Raw genomic sequence first — 20,902 nt, forward strand, 5'->3', positions numbered from 1 at the left:
AAATTCCATTTATGTTATCCTGGCCTCTCCATGCCATCAAAATTTTTTTTTTTTTCGTGTAACGATGACGGTAGAGAGTTTTAACGAGATTAGGTTCTAGTGGAATTTTCAGAAGGCAGATTGGGTTTTAGATAAGACACTACCCAAAGATGTTGCCTTCATTTTGTGAGGACTTTTTGATTTGAGTTCTGGTTTCCTATAGGTGCAAGCCCCTATAGTTAATTACCCCTCCCGATAACAGGAGAGAACTTTCGATTAAGGCTAGTCGTGAAGGAGGACATATGGATCATAAATCCAGTGTATAATAGCAACACTTTTAGGGTTTGAATTTGATCTTATGATTTGGATTTTGAAGTTCGGAATTTAAAGTTTATCACCATAAACTTAAAACTAGTGGTGGGAAGATTGAAGACGAGCCTGATCAAGATCCCATAGTTCCGTCGTCTCGGGCTGTCATGTTCCCTGATCTACTTAGTCAGAGGAGGTAGTTGACCCAACCTGACAAAAAGTATCTTGTCGACAACCATGGGTTGCTTCATCCAAGAATACCTTGTAGACCTTGGTTGGTATTTGTCTAAGGGGATAGATCTGAATCCACCTTAGCTGATAGAGGACTTTCTGCTTATCAGATATACCCTATGATTTATCGCTCAAGGGTTTGACGCCTTTAGGGAACATACGGGCTTCGGCCGTGATCTTAATATAATGATGTCATTTTGCAGCAAAACCATCCGATTAGAGAGCACGTGCCACGTCCCTGTTGGTACGTTGGTACGAGACTATTTGAGGATGAATCAAAGTGATACACCCGACACAACATTCACTCTTTATGAGTTGAGATTAATTTCAAATTTATCACCCCTGACAAACAGTTGCAGAAGATGGATGATTTTTAGTTTTAAGTTTTTTAGGTGATATGTTTCATTTTAAGAACTTGGGCTTTTGGTTGACTTAAGATTTGAACCCTCCGATTGAGATTTTATGTCAACACGGCCATCATCGGGGTGACATATAGGCATTTGCATTTGTGTACTGAACCTTGTCGATTCTGTCAACTTGCCGACAGAAAATCGGTTTATACTTAACTTTACTTGTTGACCCGCGCAGCATCCCTAGATATCGCGTGTGTTTTATAACATACTCGTTGGAGCCCATGAGGGTATTTAGGAGGCATTTTATTATTCAAATCAGGTCGACTCCAGTCCTTTTGAGGAGAAGGATGACACTTGAATATTTGGCCCGCACAGCATTCTCGAATCGTTGGATTTGGAATTTAGATATGACGATCAGAGCACATGCGGGTTACAGTATTTGACCCTACGTAGCATTCTCAAACATTGGTGTTTGTACTTGTAATAGGTTTGTTAGAGCATATGCAGGGATATATTTAGTTTAAACATGGAATGTGTATTTGACCCTGCGCAGCATTCTCAGACATTTGTATTTTTACTTTTACCACGTTGACCGGAGCACATGCAGGGCGTGGTTTAAAATTGCGTAATATGAGGCTCGCCTTGAGGCCCACCTTTGCGCAATTCTAGTAAAAAATGCCTCGAGTTTTTTTATGAGGCTTGCGCCTTAACTTAGTTGAGGCTCGCCTTGAAGCCCGCCTCGCCTCACTGGCATGAGGCTTACGCCTCACGCTATGTATATTAAAACTTACATAAATCTTGAAGTAAATGCCTGACATTGGACTCTATAGGAGAGGAGGAAGGGGAGAGAGCAGTTCATCATAATAATAATTCAAATGAAGAACCCCTTAGTGATGACAGTGCTAATGACTTATGAGTTCTTATGTGATATGTCATTGCTATTTATTTTTGGAAATTTGAATTATATGTTAATGAAAAGAATACTGGGATTTGGGAAAGATAGAATTTTGAGTTCATGTTGTCTTATTATTGGGATATTTTGATTTCATTTCATATCTTATGTTTTTTTATATTTTATATTATTCACTCATTAGTATATAAAAAATTTATCATTTTATGTTTACACAATCTTTTGATTTTGAGGTTTACGCCTCAAAATGCCTTGAGTCTTACGCCTCGCCTCACGAATGAAAAACGCCTTAATACCCGAATACACAATTTTAAACATTGATGCAGGGTGGATTTAGTTTAAGGGATCATATTTAATACATAAGGGCATTTTAAAATATTTAAATATGATCCATTTGCGAGAGTGATTTTGTTTAGAAAATGCCCAAGGTTTAATTTAAGGGGCTACGAAGGCCTTCTATTCGCTTGTACACATGTTGCGAATCTGGTGGCATGTGTGCTGCAAATTTTTATTGGATCTATTCGTGGGTTTATCTATGAGTATTCAAGAGTTATCAACTTAACTTGTAGATAGGCTATCGTGTATATCATAAGCCTTTTATCATTGCTTGTAAGCGTTAGCATTCATCACAACTTGTTGCCTTGGAAGTGTATATAATGCATTGCACACATCATATCTCTCTTAAGAGACTCATAGAAGCACTCAATTGTATGTATATTAGAAGTCCTAACACAATCAATAATGAATAGCTCGCTTAAACTTGGCTTCTCCTTCACAGTCATATATTGTTAATATTATTTCTTTCATCATTCTTCCAAATCGTATTTAAACTTTCCCATGGCTAGACATACTGTCCCTTTGCACACAATAACCCTTTGAATGTTTAAGATCTATTGCAATAGCTTTCTAAAGCATCTCGCGTCACACCACATGTGTATGAATATGTAATTTCAATTTTACTAAGGGATGCATCAAGCTTATATGCCTTTGGTAACTTAATCTTTTGACTCATAATAGTATGCCTAATGTAAAGACGAATATACATATATGACTAAGAAGAATGTATATATATTTGGAAGTGTTATCTTTTGACTTGGAAGAGATTGTAATTCTCCAATTCTTGGATGAGTAATCCTATACAAGAGAAAGATTATAACTCCACCTCCAACGAGATTACTTGATACAATGAATCGAATCACCAAGTAACCCGATGGATAAGATTCACTATTTCACTTACCCTATTTGTCATCATAACCCTAAGTAAACATCATCAACTATATATATGTTTATGTAATGTAATATCTCTCTTTAATTGTAAGACATTCCAATTATCATCTATATAAACTTCTTCATCATAGACTTTTTTGACATTACTACCATCATCAACAAGTACATGTCAATGAAGAAAGATTTTTATGAAATGCTATACAAGTTGAGTGGCATGAAAGGTTGCATTCATTACTAATTTCTAAGTGACTCATTAAAGTTTAAGTTCTTATAATCATATTGAGTGCAAGTATGGTTCGAGTTTGAGTTTGATAAGTCCATTATTTGATTAAATTTAATTTAAAATTGATTTTTATATTTGAATTATGTTCAAATCAATTTTCAATTTTATGTACAAATCCCCTGTTGTTCACTGAAAATTTCGGCAGTCTTCTGGCGTCCCCCCCCCCTCTCGGCACCAGGAGGTAAAGAGTGGCTCGACTCGACCGAAGTGAATCAACGGCGAGAAGATTGGGTCTTCAGAAACTTTGATTGACAAAGATTTGCTGCAGATATAATGGTTGCCGATGATTAGATGGAGATAGATGATTGCCGATGCTCGATTGGAGATCCCTTACTTTTTTTTTTTAATTTATTAAATGAACCTTAATTAAAATTAAATTTTTATTAAGTGTTTCTCCAATCTTTCAAAAATTTGGCTAAGTCCTGAATTTTTTTAGAAAATTTCGACAACCTCCTGACATCCCCTTTCCGGCGTCGGGAGGTAAGGAGAGCATTTGCCCTTGCAAGTCCACGGCCGGGGCCTTCAGGATGTTGTCGGGTCCCGGAATTGATCTTCAGAAGCTCCAATTGATGGATATATATTATAAGATATATATTATATAAATCAATATACAGAGAGGGAGAGGATCGGAAGAAGCCCAATCGGGCTAGGGCCGGTCACGCACGGGAGCAAGCCAGAGATCCTTGGTCGGCGACGGACCAGGTGGGGTCGGCGGCGTCAGCTCAGGCGGTTGATGGTAGGAGCAAGAGCTGCCGGCGGCGGGAAGATTGGAGGTTGGCTAGGGCACGGGTCAGCCTATATTGTGAGAAGAGGAGGAATCGGGCTCGGCGGATGAAGTCCGGCAAGTGCTGGTGGGTGGAGTTGGCGGTGTAGGAAGTTAGGAGCGGTTGGCATCTTCGGCTTCAAGCGTCAGAGCAAAAAGATTGCAAGCAGGAGATCGAGGGGAGCCGGTCTCTGTTCGATAAGTTCCTTCTCTGTGTGCGTGTCTGTCTGAATGGGGAGAGGGGTCTTTTTTTGTTTGCATAATAGGGAACGTGGAGGCGGTTGAAGATTAACGTGGGGGAAGTGGGGTAGTGGGTCGATAGTTTTGTCTGAGCGGAGGTTTTAGGTCAACATACAGCAGTATCGAAAGGTGTTCCAGTCAGTTCACGGGTTGCCTCCTCCGCAAAAATGCGAGGATGCTATCATCTTGAAGGAAGGAGTCTCACCACCTATCAATGTCCGTCTATACCGTCATCCCCAAATTCAAAATAAAGAGATTGAGAGATTGATTAAAAAGATGCTCGAGGTAGGGATTGTTCGACATATTGTCAGTCCATTTTCTAGTCCATTGCTATTAGCCCAATGCTTCAGCGACAATTTCATTCGTTCCACCTTGAGAATAAGGTGGCTCTTTGGGAGGTGATTATTGATGAACCAACGACTAAGCTGGTGTGCCCCATTAGGGTGGGCGACGGGCAAGAAGAGAGAGGGGGAATTGTTTAGGAAAGTTTTAATTACAATTGGGAGATAATTAATTAGAGAAAGAAATCTAATTTGATTTTAAATCCGAGAGGTAATTATTTAAGGAAAGCCCAATGGAGTTAATATTCATTATGTAAGGAGGAATCAATGGGAATGTTTTAGAAAAGTTTTAATTATAATTGGGAGAGAATTAATTAGGGAAAGATATCTAATTTGAATTTAAATCTGAGAGGAAATAATTTAGGGAAAGGGGGTTGATTTGGGAGGGAATTAGGGGAGCCTATTTAAGGCTAACTATGGGGTGATTTCAGATTATGCTTGATTTTGCTAGAATTAATTTTGCTTAGGTTGAGTGAGTTCTAGCCGATGGCTAGGGATTAGAAGAGCCGGATCTTCCTCTCCAATTGAAGATCTAACTATATCTTATGATTTTCTTTCATATATCTTACAATAAAAAGAGTTTTTGTGTGTTCTTCTTTCTAATTTTTTATTTTTGTTCATTGATTTTGAGGAAATTGCATCCACTTCCAATCACACTACTTTTTGAAAACATCTTTTGAGTAGTCATTGCTATCAAGGACTGGGGATCAATGTTTGTACCTGCTACTTTCTAGGTTTTATTTGAGTGTTCAATTCGATAAGCAGAGTTTAGAGCAACATGAGAAAGATTGAGCTAATTTAAGGAGGTAAGCAATACGAGGACATTGAATTGTGTTAGACCAGTCCACTAGATATGTCCAGCCGGTCCATACAGGGGTGGCTTGCGTGTAACATAGGCGGAGAAGTTCTACCTCCCACTCGTGCTGCTCAAACTGCAGAGTCCAAAAGCTCTGATTAGGAAGGATTTAGGAGTTTAGGAGGGAAATTTGAAAATAGGGGCTGTTTAGAGATTTCCTTTTAGATTGTATGCGTTAAATAGTTTGTTTTTCTAAGGTTATGGGATCTTGAATTTGGCTGAAATTTGAGATCTCTCTTAGGTACTTGGGCTGCGCAATTTAAAACGTTGGCTGCCCTTATAAGTGCGTCTAAGTAGTTCTTTCTAACCTTTCATACTTGACCAAAAAAGGAAGCTTCACTAAATGTGATGATTTTGAAGTGAAGCTTGTGTCTTTTAGATAAAATTTCATTTGTTTAGGTACATATTACGGTTTTGGTTTCTCTGTTTCAATCTTATATTTTTAATTTATAATTTAATGTAAGTTACTTCAGTGTAAATTTGAATGTTCTTCGTGTTATTTTGTTCCTCTAAGAACAGAAAATAATATATTCTCCAGCAAGAACTACTAAAAGGTACAAACATGCACATTGCAGAAAATACCATCATCAAAGAAAAACAAATACTTCAAAAATGGAAATTTTGAAAATAGCTAAATGAAATTTATGAGAATTAAGAAATATGCTACCAATCCCTTATGTACGATAGACGTGTCTTACCTATTGGATAGACCCTCTAGAGATCGCCAATGAATCTTCTGATTTGGAATGGGCTGAAACAAATTGAAAGAAGATTTGCACGATAATAATGTGTCTATAAACAACCGAACAAGAAGCTTTCCAAGACATACCTGCATGTTCCGCGCAAGCCAAGAGAGTTCTACATCACGACCAAACACTTCATACTTCAACGACCAGCGAGAAACATCAGGCTTGTCTTTTAGAACCTAATGATCACCAAGTTCACTCACTTGTGTTAGGGGTGCTCTTGCTACTCGGCTTCATCATTTACTTAAAATCCTTTATTACTCTACTTGAAGATGGGAAAGAGCGTGGGATGGCAATACTCAAATTGGATTTAAAATGAGGAAGGAGATTGGTAAAATGGGAAAAACCATTCTTAGCCAGAAGTTGTGGAAAATGTCACCATTATTACCCTCCTCAACAGTAACTCAACATTCATACAAAGCACCAGTCTTTAGGTCCATTATTTTGAACTTTTTTTCTAACAACTTCTACTTAAAACTCACCTTTGGTTAAATTTTCATTTAGAGGCTGCTTGATTCTATGTTATTTTAAATATCAGTGTCATTAAGATCTGAAGGTAATCTGTCAAATAATGTGTCCAGTTTATATTAAGAGATTTCAAAATTATTTATATGAAAACATAGTAACGAGATCCTCAAATGTCGTGGCAATAGCTATCAGCCAATTTAGAAGTTGTCCAATTTCAACTTAAAAAAGGATATAATTTATATTTTTTAAATGTTTTTAAAAGATGTTCGTGGGCCAAATTGTTGGTCTCTCTAACTAATTGCATGACATTACAAATGTCAATGAACAAAACATCTCTTTGATCAAATAATTTTGAAATACTTCAAATGTCGTGGCAATATTGTTATTAGCATCTCCATTTTCTTATTGGCCTTAGCATTAAGACTGAATCCCTTCCTAAATTGTTATTTCTGTCTCAATTGATTGCATCCCTAAAAAAGTCTTTCTTTTCATTAAATTATCTCTAACATTTGTCACCATTGTAATATCTCTATCAGTCATTTTAAACTTTACATTTGCTGGTTTTACAATTTATCCATCTTAACATTATCATCTTTAATTTACTTTCATAACCAGGCTATGCTTCTTAACACTTGAGACATTATAATAAAGTAGATGATATGATTGTTTTAGAAGTTTCTATATAACTTCAAGGTATTCTCTTTTCATATAGCACTGAGGTGTTTCCCCTGCAATCTAATCTTAATAATTATATCTTCATTGTTTATTATCTTATTTTCTTTTCACATAGTACTTTGAAGGCTGCTCTGCAATTTAACCATGAAGATCTAATCCAAATAACTACTCAATTATTTTGTGTAATAAATAGTGAACTTATCAATAACAGGTGGCCGTTAATCTTCAATAATTTTTTATTCATCAGCATAACTTGCAAGCCCACTAAAGTTGCATATATATTTGGTGTATGTTATACTATTTTTTAGCCCTTTCTTTATAAAGCGTTTTCTTCTTTACATAGTGATATTATTAGTAGAATTCAAGTTGGATGGTTGAAGTGGAAGAATGCATCGGGCTTGTTGTGTAATAAAAAAGTTCCCCTCAAACTTAAGGGAAAATTATATACGATGGAGGTTAGACCTGCAATGCTTTATGGTGCAAAATGTTGGCCATTAAAAAAGAAGCATAATATTAAGGTAAGTGTTGCAGAGATGAGGATGCTCAAGTGGTTGATTGGCTTTACTCTTAGAGACAAGATACAAAATGAGAATATACGTGAAAAAGGCTGGAGTAGCTCCGGTGGAAGATAAGATTAGAGAGAGTCGCATTAGATGGTTTGGTAACATAAAACGGCGGCCTTGCGATGACCCGATTAGGAAAGTAGATGTATTAGATTTGACTTATGTTAAGAAAGGTAGAGGTAGACCTAAAAAGACTTGGTTAGAAAATTTTTGAAATGATCTTTATTTATTAGATTTAAATGAGAATTTAACTCTTAATAGGACATAATGGAGAAAAAAAGATTCATGAAGCTACCCCACATAGTTGGGATGAAGGCTTGATGTTGTTGTTGCTGTTGTTCGTAGTGCATTTAAGGATTATTGTTTGGTTTAATTTTACCTTGATACCAATTTTACATAGATTGCAATACTATCTAAATAACAAACTTAATTGGATGATAGTGTTAACTGTCAAATGCAATAAATTTGGCTCAATACTAATCATCCTTAATTAATAAAGTTTTTTGAAATGATCAACAATTATTATAATTTTTCTATTGTATCATTTATTTCAGATATCTATATTATGAATGATTTTGGAGACATCTAGATGTCAATATATCTAAACAGAAATATCATTTAAAAAATTGTTATTTAAAAACATTAAACCAAACAACTGACATGCATTAATAAGACAACATTAGCATATGTCGGTGAACCAAATAACTACTTAATTCAATGTTTACCCAACCAAAGAGATACAAATCATGATACTGTCTCCCAACAGAGGAAAAGTACTAATAGTTAAAAACAATAATGATAAATAAATGTCAGTGTAGTTAAAGTTCCATTAAAGTTTAACACATAAGTTTACTGGCTGCCGTCAAATCATGTAGAAATGAGCAATACTTGGCTATGTCAAGAACAAGAGAAGTATTGTCTTGAAGTACCTAGAAAAACATCATGCATAAAATAGGTTTCTTAGTTATAGTGGCAAACAAAAGCTTTGACTAGGCATGACTTTTGTTGCTTTCGTAGAAATTATGGCAAACAAGAAGTTTTGTTCAGCACAATTATTTTTTGTTCAGCACAATTATTGTTGCTCGAGTTTCCTTTGTAAACATTCATGCTAAAGGAAATAATTAGTCTATTGAGCAGTTGAGACTAGAATGTTTAAGAAATATAATGCTTGCTTTTCCATGAAAATAAAATCTTCAAATCATGTAAATCTTAGCAAAAAATACGCTATTCAGGAAGTCTCTACAACGGTTTCTTATCTTATCCTGCAACATGAAAAAGATTTAAGATTAAGAAATAGAGAATATAATCACAATTCATTAGAAGTGCACCTTTACAGATGATATGAAAGGCATCCATTGGGGGATAAGTTCCTTATTTGAGTAGCATTCATAGGCAACGGAACAGGGAACTTCAGCTTCAATCACAGAGCTGCACTGAAAAGGCAATTTAATTACTATGTAGGTTCCCTTCAAACATACAGATTGTTCTACATTGTTCTCAACTTCATAACACCTTTTTTTTATATTGATAAGGTTGACAAATGTCATTTGTAAAGTTCAGAAAAGCATAGCACTGTGTCATAACAGTTCGAGAAGACTACGGAAAATTTTATGAAATCGAGAAATAGTCACAATAATGTAATATACACAATCTAAAACAATACAAAAGGATAATAAACTTTTTCATACATCAGTTGATTATCCATTCAAAGCTGAATTTCAGGATAAATTTTTGAAGTCAGTTGGAGAAAGAAGGATAATTTGCATATATTCCTCTCCACAAATATTTCCACATTTAAATAGGATGAAAACATCAAGAAAAAATTGATTATAACAGAACCGGAACTTTTTTGATGGCGTGTGATTTTTTCCCTTCACCTTGCAGTACCCCTCATAGTGATTATGTTTGATGACTTAAATATTAATGTTAAATTTTGGAGCATAATTAATCTCCTTTGATTGTGAGTAGAGCTTTTTTTTTTTTGCTAGTTATTTTAGAGATTTCATTATATATTTTGGTCATCCATTATTTTTTTTTTTTCAATCATAAAAGGAGGGGGGCATCATTATGTGAGGCACTTTAAATTTGACTTGTGAATTCCTATGAAAAACTTCATCATAGTGAAATATGCATCAAATGCAATAGGACATAGACATCTGTCAGGTGAACCTATTTAAAATGTATGGTGTATTTTGTGCATTTATCTTCTTTTTATTTTATTCACTCTTGGTGATTTGAATTAGGTGTTGTCCAATTCCCAATAATTAAAACATGGGCATGCTCTATAAATGACAACCCATGTGTACTTAAGGTTACAAGAATGAGGAAAAATACAAATATGGTATGGATGGAACCAAGTGGACTTTAAACTTAATCCTATAAACTATAGCTTAAATTTATGTGGCTGCGAGGAATTTAAAAAAAAAAGAACTTTTATAATTAGGTGATAAAGTTAGTGTTCCAGCAAAGCCGGAAAGTTATTTGTAAGCCTATTTCCTCCCATGCATAGGAAAAAAAAACACTCATTACATGTTAACGTGCATGTCATACTTCAAGATATCCAAGGTTGAACACAGGTTCTATTTTTGCAATTTTTAATTTGTTCTACGTGAACCAGGTTGTTAAGTGCAAATTTTGTACTATTTATTGTGTTTACAAAAAAAAAGTGTTGTTTTAGTTGTGTTTCTACAAGAAGTGTACAAGGAAAAAAAAGTGTTGAACAGCGCCGCAATGTCATCAAATAAAGCGTTGCAGTGTTATGATCGTCAATGCCGAGGTCCCTAATTAAGACATTACAGTGTCGATTTCTTTGTTTTTTAGTACCACAGTGACACTAAGGTCAACACTACAGCGTAACACAACGCCATTGTGCCCAAATTCAGCACCGCAACACTGGAGTCTTCGGGAAAATGAGCGTCGAAGACCTGAGCCTTGCAACGCCTCAGTGTTGAAAGTCACATTCAAGCGCCGCAACGCTCAAATTCTGGAGCGCCGCGACGATGCAGTTGCTGAGACCATAGTTTAAAATTGCACAATAAGAGGGGCGCCTCTGAGCAATTTTACCCCCATGCGCCTCATTGCTTAAGCAATTTTGGGAATAGGTGGGGCTTACGCCTAATGGCTCCTAAGGCGCGCCTCAGCGGCGCAATTGCGCAATAATGGATGAGGCGCAACGTTTTAAAAGGCGAAATCGGGAATCGAGGCGTTTTGGCAATTAATAATTATATTACTAATTAGTCAATTAATTTATGCACTAATTATACTATTAAGTATTTAATTAATTTGCTTAATTATTAATATTTTAATTATATTAATTAAGTTAATCAATAATAACTTAGCTGCGTCTAGGGTTTGCCTTTCATCTTCTCTTTTCGTCCTTGTTGTTCGGCTTCGTTGCTTCATAGGAGGTGTAGAGATTACACGCGTCGCTTCTTTGGCTCCTTTGTGGCTGTTCGACTGCGCTCCTTCGATGACTTTCCCTTCCTGTTCGCTGGCTTTGAAGGTAACTTTCTCCCTTTCGAGGCGCTGCCTCGATGCGCCTCGGCGCCTCAGGTATTGAGGCGTACGCCTCCGTGGAAAAAGGCGTAAGCCTCGCCCGGATGTTTGAGGCTTAAGCCTAAGTTCGCCCGACCTCCGCCTCGATTTGAGGCGAGCCTCGAAGCGTCCGCCTCGAACGCCTTTTTAATCGTGGATGAGGCGTATGCCTCATGGAACTTGCAGATTTAGAACTTGTTCTATTTCAGAATAGAGAGGAATTTTTTTGGTCTACAAGCAGCAAAATCTACTATTGTCAAACGCTTTCCAGGTAAGCTTATTTTTGCAAAGTAACCGTACATGCATAACACTTTTAAAATATTATGATCATCATTTACCTTCTTGAAAATAGTTGAATGGTGAATCCAATTTGGTGATTCCACCCCTGAGTTAATAGAGTTTTGGATCTTAGTTGTTCTTTCTCTGGGTGTGAGCGAAACTGGAGCACATATAGTCAAGTGCAAACAAAGAGAAGAAATAGACTTTCAACACTCATAATGAACTCCCTTGTGTATATTATGCACAACAAGAGGTTGAGGAACAAGGGGTTAAAAGATGATGATGACCCTTTAGTGTGTGATGATGTAGCGTCGGATAATGAGTGTTTCATAGATGATGAGACAGATTTGTCATTATCAGACCTGCAGCTAGAGGATATAAGTATGGAAGTCTTGAGGGGCAAAGCAGAACAAACGGGCACATCCACTAGTACCACACGACACACATCCACTAGTACTGCAGCACAACAAGCTAACAAAGGTATCTCACAATTTCTTATGTGCTATTACATTTAAAATATATGCAATTAACAATACACTAATCATTTTTATTGAATAGGGAATAGAAAAGTAGGTAACATTGAAGATGATGAAGATTTGACATTCATATATATAATTGGAGATGAAGATGCCTCCCTTAAAGACCCATTTAGTGATGGGACATGATTGAATTTTAGATGTTCTTTTTTATTTGTACTTTGGGAGTTTTGATAGACTTCAATTTGTGATTTTGTACTTTAAATTATGCTATTAGATGCATATATTGCATCTATTTTATTGTTTTCCACTAAGTTTACTTCTCATTTAGATGTTTTAATTGTATCATAGACTCTTACTGTTATTTACCTGCTAGAATACTTAAATTCCCATTTACGCAATTCTTCGTCCGTGAGGCTTACGCCTCACACTGCCTCGAGGCTTATGCCTCGCCTCACAGACGAAAAACGCCTCGAGGCTTATTTACGCAATTTTAAACCTTGGCTGAGATGAAATGTTGTGCAGACTCAACCAAAAGACGTGTCGGTTTAGCTATTAATCATGTCAGGTAAGCCAACGTTGCAGTGGAGCAAGCATTATTGCCCTGAGGTGCTAGTTCATTTTACACCGCAATGACACCACTTTGTCAAGCGCCGCGGAGCTTGAGCCCATCCCTGTACTTACTATAAATAAATTTTAAGCTCTGTTGTTTAGGGAGTTCTGACACTTGAGAAAAAAATTATAATTCTTAGTGTTTCTTCAGTGCCCCCTTAGAGTGAAGTCTAATGGAGGCTAGGGAAGTGGAAGATACTTATAATAAGAGATCTTAGTCTGTCTTGTGAGAGAAACTCTATTGTTGGAGAAAGAATGGGTGAGTAGAAAATTAATTGATCATTCCGGGTGCAATTTTCTTGCTACTTCTCTCGTATCTCTTCTTTTAATGAATGAAATAAAAATGAGATTGTTTGTTATATCTTCCATGTCTAGCTAATTATCTAGTTTTGGGTTAATGATACAAAAGCATAGCAAGTATTAATATAGACTCTTATGCCATTATGAATATATAGATGTTTTCAATATATCCCGTTCTTCATTTAATGCTAAAATAATTAGGAATATTGAAATTGAATGTTGGCATACCTAGATATAGAATGTTTGAATATTCTAAGTTCTATGAAGATAGTGAAACTATAGGAAGGCCATAAACCTCTTTTCACCCCTATAAACTCGATAAGGATCAACGGATGCATATGCTCTGATCCACATCTAAAATTAAGAGTCTCATTAGAAAACCTATGTTGTTACATACTTACATTCATTAGTCCAAAATATTTTATCTTCATTGGTATCAAATCTTCTTGCAATTTTTCTTAAATGACAAAAACTCAAAAATATCCATTTTAACTTTCAGTGGAATAAATTGTGCATTTGAAATAAGCAGTAGTATTTTAATTGCAATTAAGCATAATATTTCCTTGTGGGATCAACACTCTACTCTAATATTTTATTACTTAATCGGCACGTATACTTGCATATTTTAGTGGGCTTTCATTATTTTTATATCAAAGAAAATCTAAGCATATTTCCTAATCAATTCAAAGCAAACATCAATTCAAGCCCCGCATCATGGGTCTATTTTGTAAATTTGTCTACTCAAGTAGTATAAATAGCCTCCTATTGTAAGAAAATGTTGTGGAATGAAAAATTATGGTTTCTCTCTTTTCCCTCTTCTTCTTTTAGAGTCCACACCTACTCTAAAGGTGCCTACCCTTCTCGGATGCCAAGAAGCTTATCACATACAAACTGCAACATTCTTGAGGCTGTTTAATTAGCTAACCTCTTGGACTTTGGAAGGTGAACAATTAGAAGGTTCAACTTAGAAGGATCCATTCTCTAGCCCATCTAATAGGTGCTATAAACTGTATTTTAGAGAAAGAAATTTAGACACTAAAATTCCATTGGTTCTCATTCTCCTTGGGTCATAAGAACCACAACCTTCCTTGGCAGCAATTCACATCCCTACAGCTTAGATTTTAGAAGATCAATCACGTGAAGATTCAATTTGGATGTTGCAAAATACATTTTATAACATCATCATTGTTATAAAAGAAGAGTGTCCATTTATGTTGTATTTGTGTAAAAGAAAATATGAAGCTTATATATAGGCTATAAAGAGAGAAATAAAATTAAAAACAAATTAAGAAAATATATCCTAATAATGAGATAATAATTATGCATTATGAAGAATATTTGTACATGATAATACTTTCCCATAATCATGAGGAGATAAAATATGAAAAATTTACAACTCGCAAAAAATCTCCCAGAGAATAGGATTTGCTAAAGATGCCTGTAGTTGATCACATAAGGAAATAGACTAAAGAAGAATAGTAAAATGAACAAATAGATAGTCTTAATGTCTTCGGTGTACTCATGGTAGACATTATTTTGAGCGAACTCAATCACACTATGATTGTCAAATGCAAAATAAAGGGATTTTCATGAACTAGAGCCATAATTATGAGTGATCAAGCAATCATTGAAAACAAATTAATTCCTCCACCATATCGCTAAGGCAGTAATATTCTTCCTTGACACTTGAACGAGCAATCCTGGTTTAACCTAATCTATATCAGAGTACAAATGAGTATAACTGGAGATCGGGAAAAGTAATGAAAACCACAATGGATGTTATTACTTCATATATTGCAAATAATTTGGAGGATAGCAACATTCTGGGGAGTGTGAGGGGCAACTGAGTAATTCAATGCCATGATGAATGACAATTAAAAATATCAATCCTCCAATCACTATTAATAGTGGTACTTCATCATTTGAATTGAGATGATTGTGCAGTTCCAAGGGAATGAAGGCAATCTTCAAGTTAGTGATGATCACATAAGTAGAAGATCAAAGGTATAATTAGATTGTAAGAGAGCAAAACCAATAGAGTCAAAGGAGATTTCAATACTAAGGAAGTAATAAAAGTATCCTAGATCCTTCATCTCAATGTAATGTTGGAGATGCTTTTTAAGAGCAGAGAAACTATTATTATCATCATTATGTATAATCATACCAGCTACATGGAATAAAATAATGCCATTACAAGCCAAAATAGAGACCAAGACCATAAGGATTGAATGAGTAGAAGAAATAATGAATAATACCAATAAACTTTTTGAATCATGGTCAAGGATCTTATTTGAGTAGATAAAGAGCACATCGAAATCAACATACTATTCTTGATATTTCAAGATGAGGTAATGGGTGCATCTAAATTTCACTCTCAATATCACCACTAAATAAGACATGACACAAACTTCGGGACATCCTCCTCTCTCATCAGGATATGATGGTACCCCGACTTTAGATCCATCTTTGTGAACACCACTGCTCCACATAGCTCATCCAACAACACATCTATCATCGGAAAGAGAAACTTGTCAAGCACAGTATTCTTATTGAGGGCCCAATAGTCCACACAGAATTTCCAGCTCCCATCCTTCTTGACCAATAAGACCGGGCTAAAAAAAGGACTCACACTAGGTCTAATGATCCCTGACTCAAATATCACTCAGATCAGCTTCTCAATCTCATCTTTCTAAATCTGAGAATAGCAATATGGGTTGACACTAATCAGTGATACCCCCTCTCTTAAGGTGATGGCATACACCTACTCCCTCAATGGTGGAAATCCTTGAGTTTGCTGAAAAACCTCACCAAACTATTATATAAACGGCTGTACTACAAGAGAAATGTCTCCCTCTTCCTCCAATTTAACCCCCTCTAAGCTCTGTAACTCCACCAGAAATCTTTATCCCACCTCCTGTAGGGTCCTCACCATTGTTTTATGTGAAACTGAGGCTTTGGATAACTCTGCATCACCCCTGATCATCATTCTTCTTCCCTCCACTACCGGCTCTATTGTCAGTGCTCCACAATTAACCTTAGTATCATCCGAGGTTTATAGCCACTTCATCCCCAAGACAACCTTAGTGCTTCCCAACTCCAATGGAAGGAAGTATTCCCTCATCCAGACCCCCTATATGGTTAGAACCACTCTTCTACATACTCCTCTACCCGTCTTAACCTTCCCAATGCCAACCATCACCCCATAACTCCCTGTGACCACCAATTTCAACCCCAATTGGTCAACGACCTAGTTGGAGATAAAATTGTGAGTAGCTCCACTATCTATCAACACCACTACCTCTCTTTTTTTCATATCTCCTTTCACTTTCATGGTGTGATTCAGAGTGAATCCCACCACTAAATTTAAGAAGACCTATGTCATTTCAAGATGCAACTCTTTGTCCTCTTCTACCACTGTCTTGCTCTCACCTTCCTCCTCAGCTTCATCATCATCATCATAGATGGTGAGAACCTAAAGAGTTCGGTCAGTACACCTGTGACCCGGTGACCTCTCATCACATCTAAAACACAATCCTTTCACATTTTTTTTATGTCACTCCTTCAGTGAGCTTCTTGAAATTTCCCCAGAATCCCCCTCCTACAGGCATGGGCAGATTTAAGGGGGGCCTAGGGGGGCACGTCCCCCCCCCCTTCAAAAAAAATTCCCTTTACTCCATGCTCATCGGCTCTCACCCTCTCTTTTTGCCTACTGTCTCTCTCTCTCTCTTTGACATTTTAAGTTAAATTTTTATTTAAATTAGATATAAAAATATATGGTAGAAGAGTAGTTGAAATGGATTAATATGATAATATATAGTTTAAATAAATTTGTGTTGAAATTAATTTAGATGAGCATGACAATAAGTTTTTTTTATTTTCATAAATTTTATCTTCTTATAATTAAAAATAATAATAATAAAAATTAAAACCATAATGTCAATTTCAAGATAAAATAAAAAAGCTTGAGGGTATTTTTAATGTCAAAATTTTGTGCCCCCGCAGAAAAAAATCCTGGCACTACCACTGCCTACAGGCTTCTCCTTTGGGGCCTCACGAAGGCTTCTTGATGTTGGCCGCTTGGGAGCTAGGAAGGTGGTGGTCATCCTATACGAGCCTCTTGAATTGCTGCCTCTACCCCAACCCCCTCTTAAGGTGCTTCTGATCTTCCACCAATTGGGCTAGCTGCATAGTTTCTCCCAAGTCACAAGGCCACATAACTCTAACCGCCACCCTAATTTATAGTTTGAGCCCTTTCAAGAAGTTTCCCTCCAGTACTATCTCAGAAAGCCAATCCAGTCGGCTAGCTAGATAGTTAAACTTCTCCCAATACTCTAAGATAGAGCCCTCCCGCGTAAGAGAGAAGAACTACTCATAAAAATTCCCTCTTTTGCTAGTTTGAAAATGTTCCAACAAACAGTCCTTAAACTCCCCCCAACTCCGTATAAGTCGCCTCATGTCTCTCCATTACCAGGCCAATGCCTTCCCTCCAAACACAAGCCAGTTGCCATCAGTCTCTCTTCCTCCATCAACCTATTTATAGCGAAGCATCTCTCTACCTTATAGATCCACCAATGCACTTCCTCTCCTTTAAAGATAAGCATCTTTAGCTTCCTTACCCTCGAATCACCTCTATTTCCCCTTATTCCTCCATAACCTCCTATTCCCTGAGGGGGTAGTCCCCCCCCCTCCCCAAGTATCCTGATCCTCCCTTCTACATTCATACTCAAACCCTTCTTCTTTCAAACTTAACACCCCTTCGCTCAAAATCAACCCTTCTTCTTGCAAAATCACCACCCCTAGCTCATACCCATAATTCATCTGCTCCCTAAAAATAGGTTCTAGGGGAGGCATCCCATCCTCTCCCCCCAAAATCTCTACCTCGTGATTTTTCCCTCCTTATTGGATTCTGGTTTTCAGCACTTCCTTGGTCGTCGATGGCTCCCTCACCTCCGATGACATCATTTTGGGTTGGGAAGCAACTTCCTCAACATTTCTTCCCCACCAAATTTGATTTTAATTGGCCTATCTCTCTATCCAATATTTCCATTTTTCTTCTGATCATAGGTACCCTGAATTGAGGACTTTGACACCAATTTGATAGGAAATATTCCAATATATTGTAAACTCTCTTGGTTGAATTTGAATTTCAGCAAACCCCAAACAATAAAAAGAGACAAGATTTAGGTAGAAACTCACAAAAGAACGTTTTAATTGATGGTAGGAAGAAGAGGAGAAGCAAAAATACAATGGATCTTCGATTTGAGAGAAAGATCCGGCTCTCAAGCAAAATATTCGATAAAACAAACCCTAGGAGACCTACTAAAACATACACAAATTCTCCCCAATTCCAAAACAACCCCTCAATTTGAGATTTTTCCTTCTAAACTCACTTAATTTCTCATTAATGTGGCTTCTGGACCCTACCCCAAAAGGTGGAGGCAATGGCTAGGGATGAACCTCTATTCCGCCTATGGTAAACCAAGGCCGGTCCAGGATGGGTGGAGGCAATGGCTAGGGATGAACCTCTATTCCGCCTATGTTAAACCAAGGCCGGTCCAGGATAGACCGGCTGGACCAATCCAGGAATCGGTCTAACACAGTACATGAAAAGAAATATCATTAATAGTGTTGATGTCAACAGATCAAAGGTTAAAAGTGTAAGACTGAACCTCTATTCCGCCTATGGTAAACCAAGGCCGGTCCAGGATGGACCGGCTGGACCAATCCAGGAATCGGTCTAACACAGTACATGAAAAGAAATATCATTAATAGTGTTGATGTCAACAGATCAATTACAAAAAGGAAAAGAGATCAAGTGAAGGAAGGGAGGAAGAGGATGGAAAGATAAAATTGAAATAAAGAATCAAATATATCATGTTCCCAGAACATGGCATGGTGAGAGATTTGAAGACACTATAATAGATCCCAAAAACAATAGCTCTTGCCCTATGGGTTATAGCTTAAGAAGCAAAAAAGATGAGATTGACTTTGAAGTTTATTTCACTCATAGTCATAAAAAAATAAAGAAAGCACAACCAAAAGCCCAACAAGAATGTGTAGTCAAGGATCTTACAATAAAGTACATCATGCGAACACTAATATAAAATAGTAGGAGAATTCCATAATGATAAAAAGTAGTAAGAGAAGGAATTCAATTGATTGTATAAATTATAGTGAGAGAAGCCTCCCCCTAGAGAAATTCAAGACATAAGGTTGAGAGAAGCAAGGATGCATAATGTTAAGAATACGATAATGCTTGCATTAAACCTAACCATTTGTTGTTTGATGTGTGAAAACAAGAGTATTGAGGTGCAGTTTTGTGTTGATGTAAATGATAAGATAGAACGGACTTCTGTATTTCAAGATCAAAGTGATAAATTTCGTGTAAAAGGAAAGCTATTTAGATCAATCATAGAAAGAGTAACCATAACTAAGGATAAGTATCAGCGGTTGTGGAAGAAGCAGCAATAACAAAAACCTTTATACCAGACAAAGTATGAGACCAAGAAGACCATCCAAGAGTTTAGCAACCAGAAGATTAGGTAGGAAGGCAGGAAAGACTTCTGATCATTTGTTATTGTTATACCTAAGAAAGATTTTGTAGCAGTGGTGACACATATAAGTAAGAATTTAGGACAAGCTCATGGAGAGTGACCAGTGCCCTAATAGTATCTACACACATATGGCCATAAATGATAATCATAAATAAGAATTATTTTTATCATATAAATAAGTAAAAATAAAAAAGCTATTGAGGAAAACTCTTTCCATAACAAGTTGTTTCATCTCTGAGATAAGTTCAAGAAAGGCAACTTTTTCATGGTAATGAGACAGTTGGGATTGAGTAAAGAAGCACAAATAGATTGATAGTAATCAAATAATACTATAAAAAACTAAATTAATAGGCATTATTCATAGTAATAGAGAATGGACCAAATATTATCGTTGGGCAAAGCAAATCAAAATGAGCCCAAAGAGGATGATTTTCAGAAAGAAAGTTATTAACATTTTCAATGATATACTCCCACACTTGGTAGTTTTTGAGGAAACTCAATATTTTCTAGCTCCAAAGGTTATAGTCAGATCCATCTAATGTAGTAGCAATAGGATGCGCAAGCTTGGATTTGCCTATAGTTATTAATGATTGTGGTGAGGCATCGAGGTAGCAAGATAGTTATGAGCAATGAGATTGCAACCCTCAAAAGATGAAAAGGGACGAGACGATGGCGGTTGTCTCCTGAAGAGCAAAATTTAGAGAGAGAGAGAGAGAGAGAGAGAGAGAGAGAGAGAGAGAGAGAGAGAGAGAGGAGAGTATGTGTATGATGGTGAGCAGAGGCTTGAAGATCAATGATTACATTGGTAAGATGCTGACACAATGGGCTTCAATAAGAGGAGACTAGATCCAAATATTCAGCCAAAAAGCTGCATTAAAAATGTTTAGATACACGAAGATTCTAATAGGTTTAGCGAAAAAGATGCTTTAGTGAAAGCAAGATTAGAGGTAATATCGCTCTGACACCATGTTACAAGAAAGGAGAGTGAGAGATAAATTAAATATTTGCATTCTATTGTATTTGAAAATAAAATCCCTACTTATATGTTGAAGAAGAGAGCAACAAAGGTAAAAATACAATAAGCGAATATCTCCTAAAAAAGAGAAAATAATAGTTGTACACTATGGAAATATTTGTATATGTTTAGAATCAATGACCAACTAGGAGTTTGGTAAATTGCTCTGTTACTTACCTAGATGATTA

At 36.5% G+C, this 20,902-nt stretch overlaps 1 protein-coding gene across 4 annotated transcripts in view; it reads right to left on the reverse strand.

Annotated features, from left to right (window-relative positions):
* Positions 1–20,902, reverse strand: part of LOC110095527 — a 35,340-nt gene that overhangs the window by 12,218 nt on the left and 2,220 nt on the right. For all 4 annotated transcript variants that reach the window (XM_020821111.2, XM_020821113.2, XM_020821112.2 and 1 more), the window contains exons 2-4: positions 9,273–9,372; positions 6,322–6,417; positions 6,191–6,243 (exon numbers count right to left, since the gene is read on the reverse strand). In XM_020821111.2, coding sequence (XP_020676770.1) covers positions 6,191–6,243; positions 6,322–6,417; positions 9,273–9,372 — 249 coding nt within the window. The remainder of the gene's footprint in view (positions 1–6,190; positions 6,244–6,321; positions 6,418–9,272; positions 9,373–20,902) is intronic.

The sequence above is a fragment of the Dendrobium catenatum genome, unplaced genomic scaffold (assembly GCF_001605985.2).
Source record: "Dendrobium catenatum unplaced genomic scaffold, ASM160598v2 fragScaff_scaffold_827, whole genome shotgun sequence".
Taxonomy (NCBI): Eukaryota; Viridiplantae; Streptophyta; class Magnoliopsida; order Asparagales; family Orchidaceae; genus Dendrobium; species Dendrobium catenatum.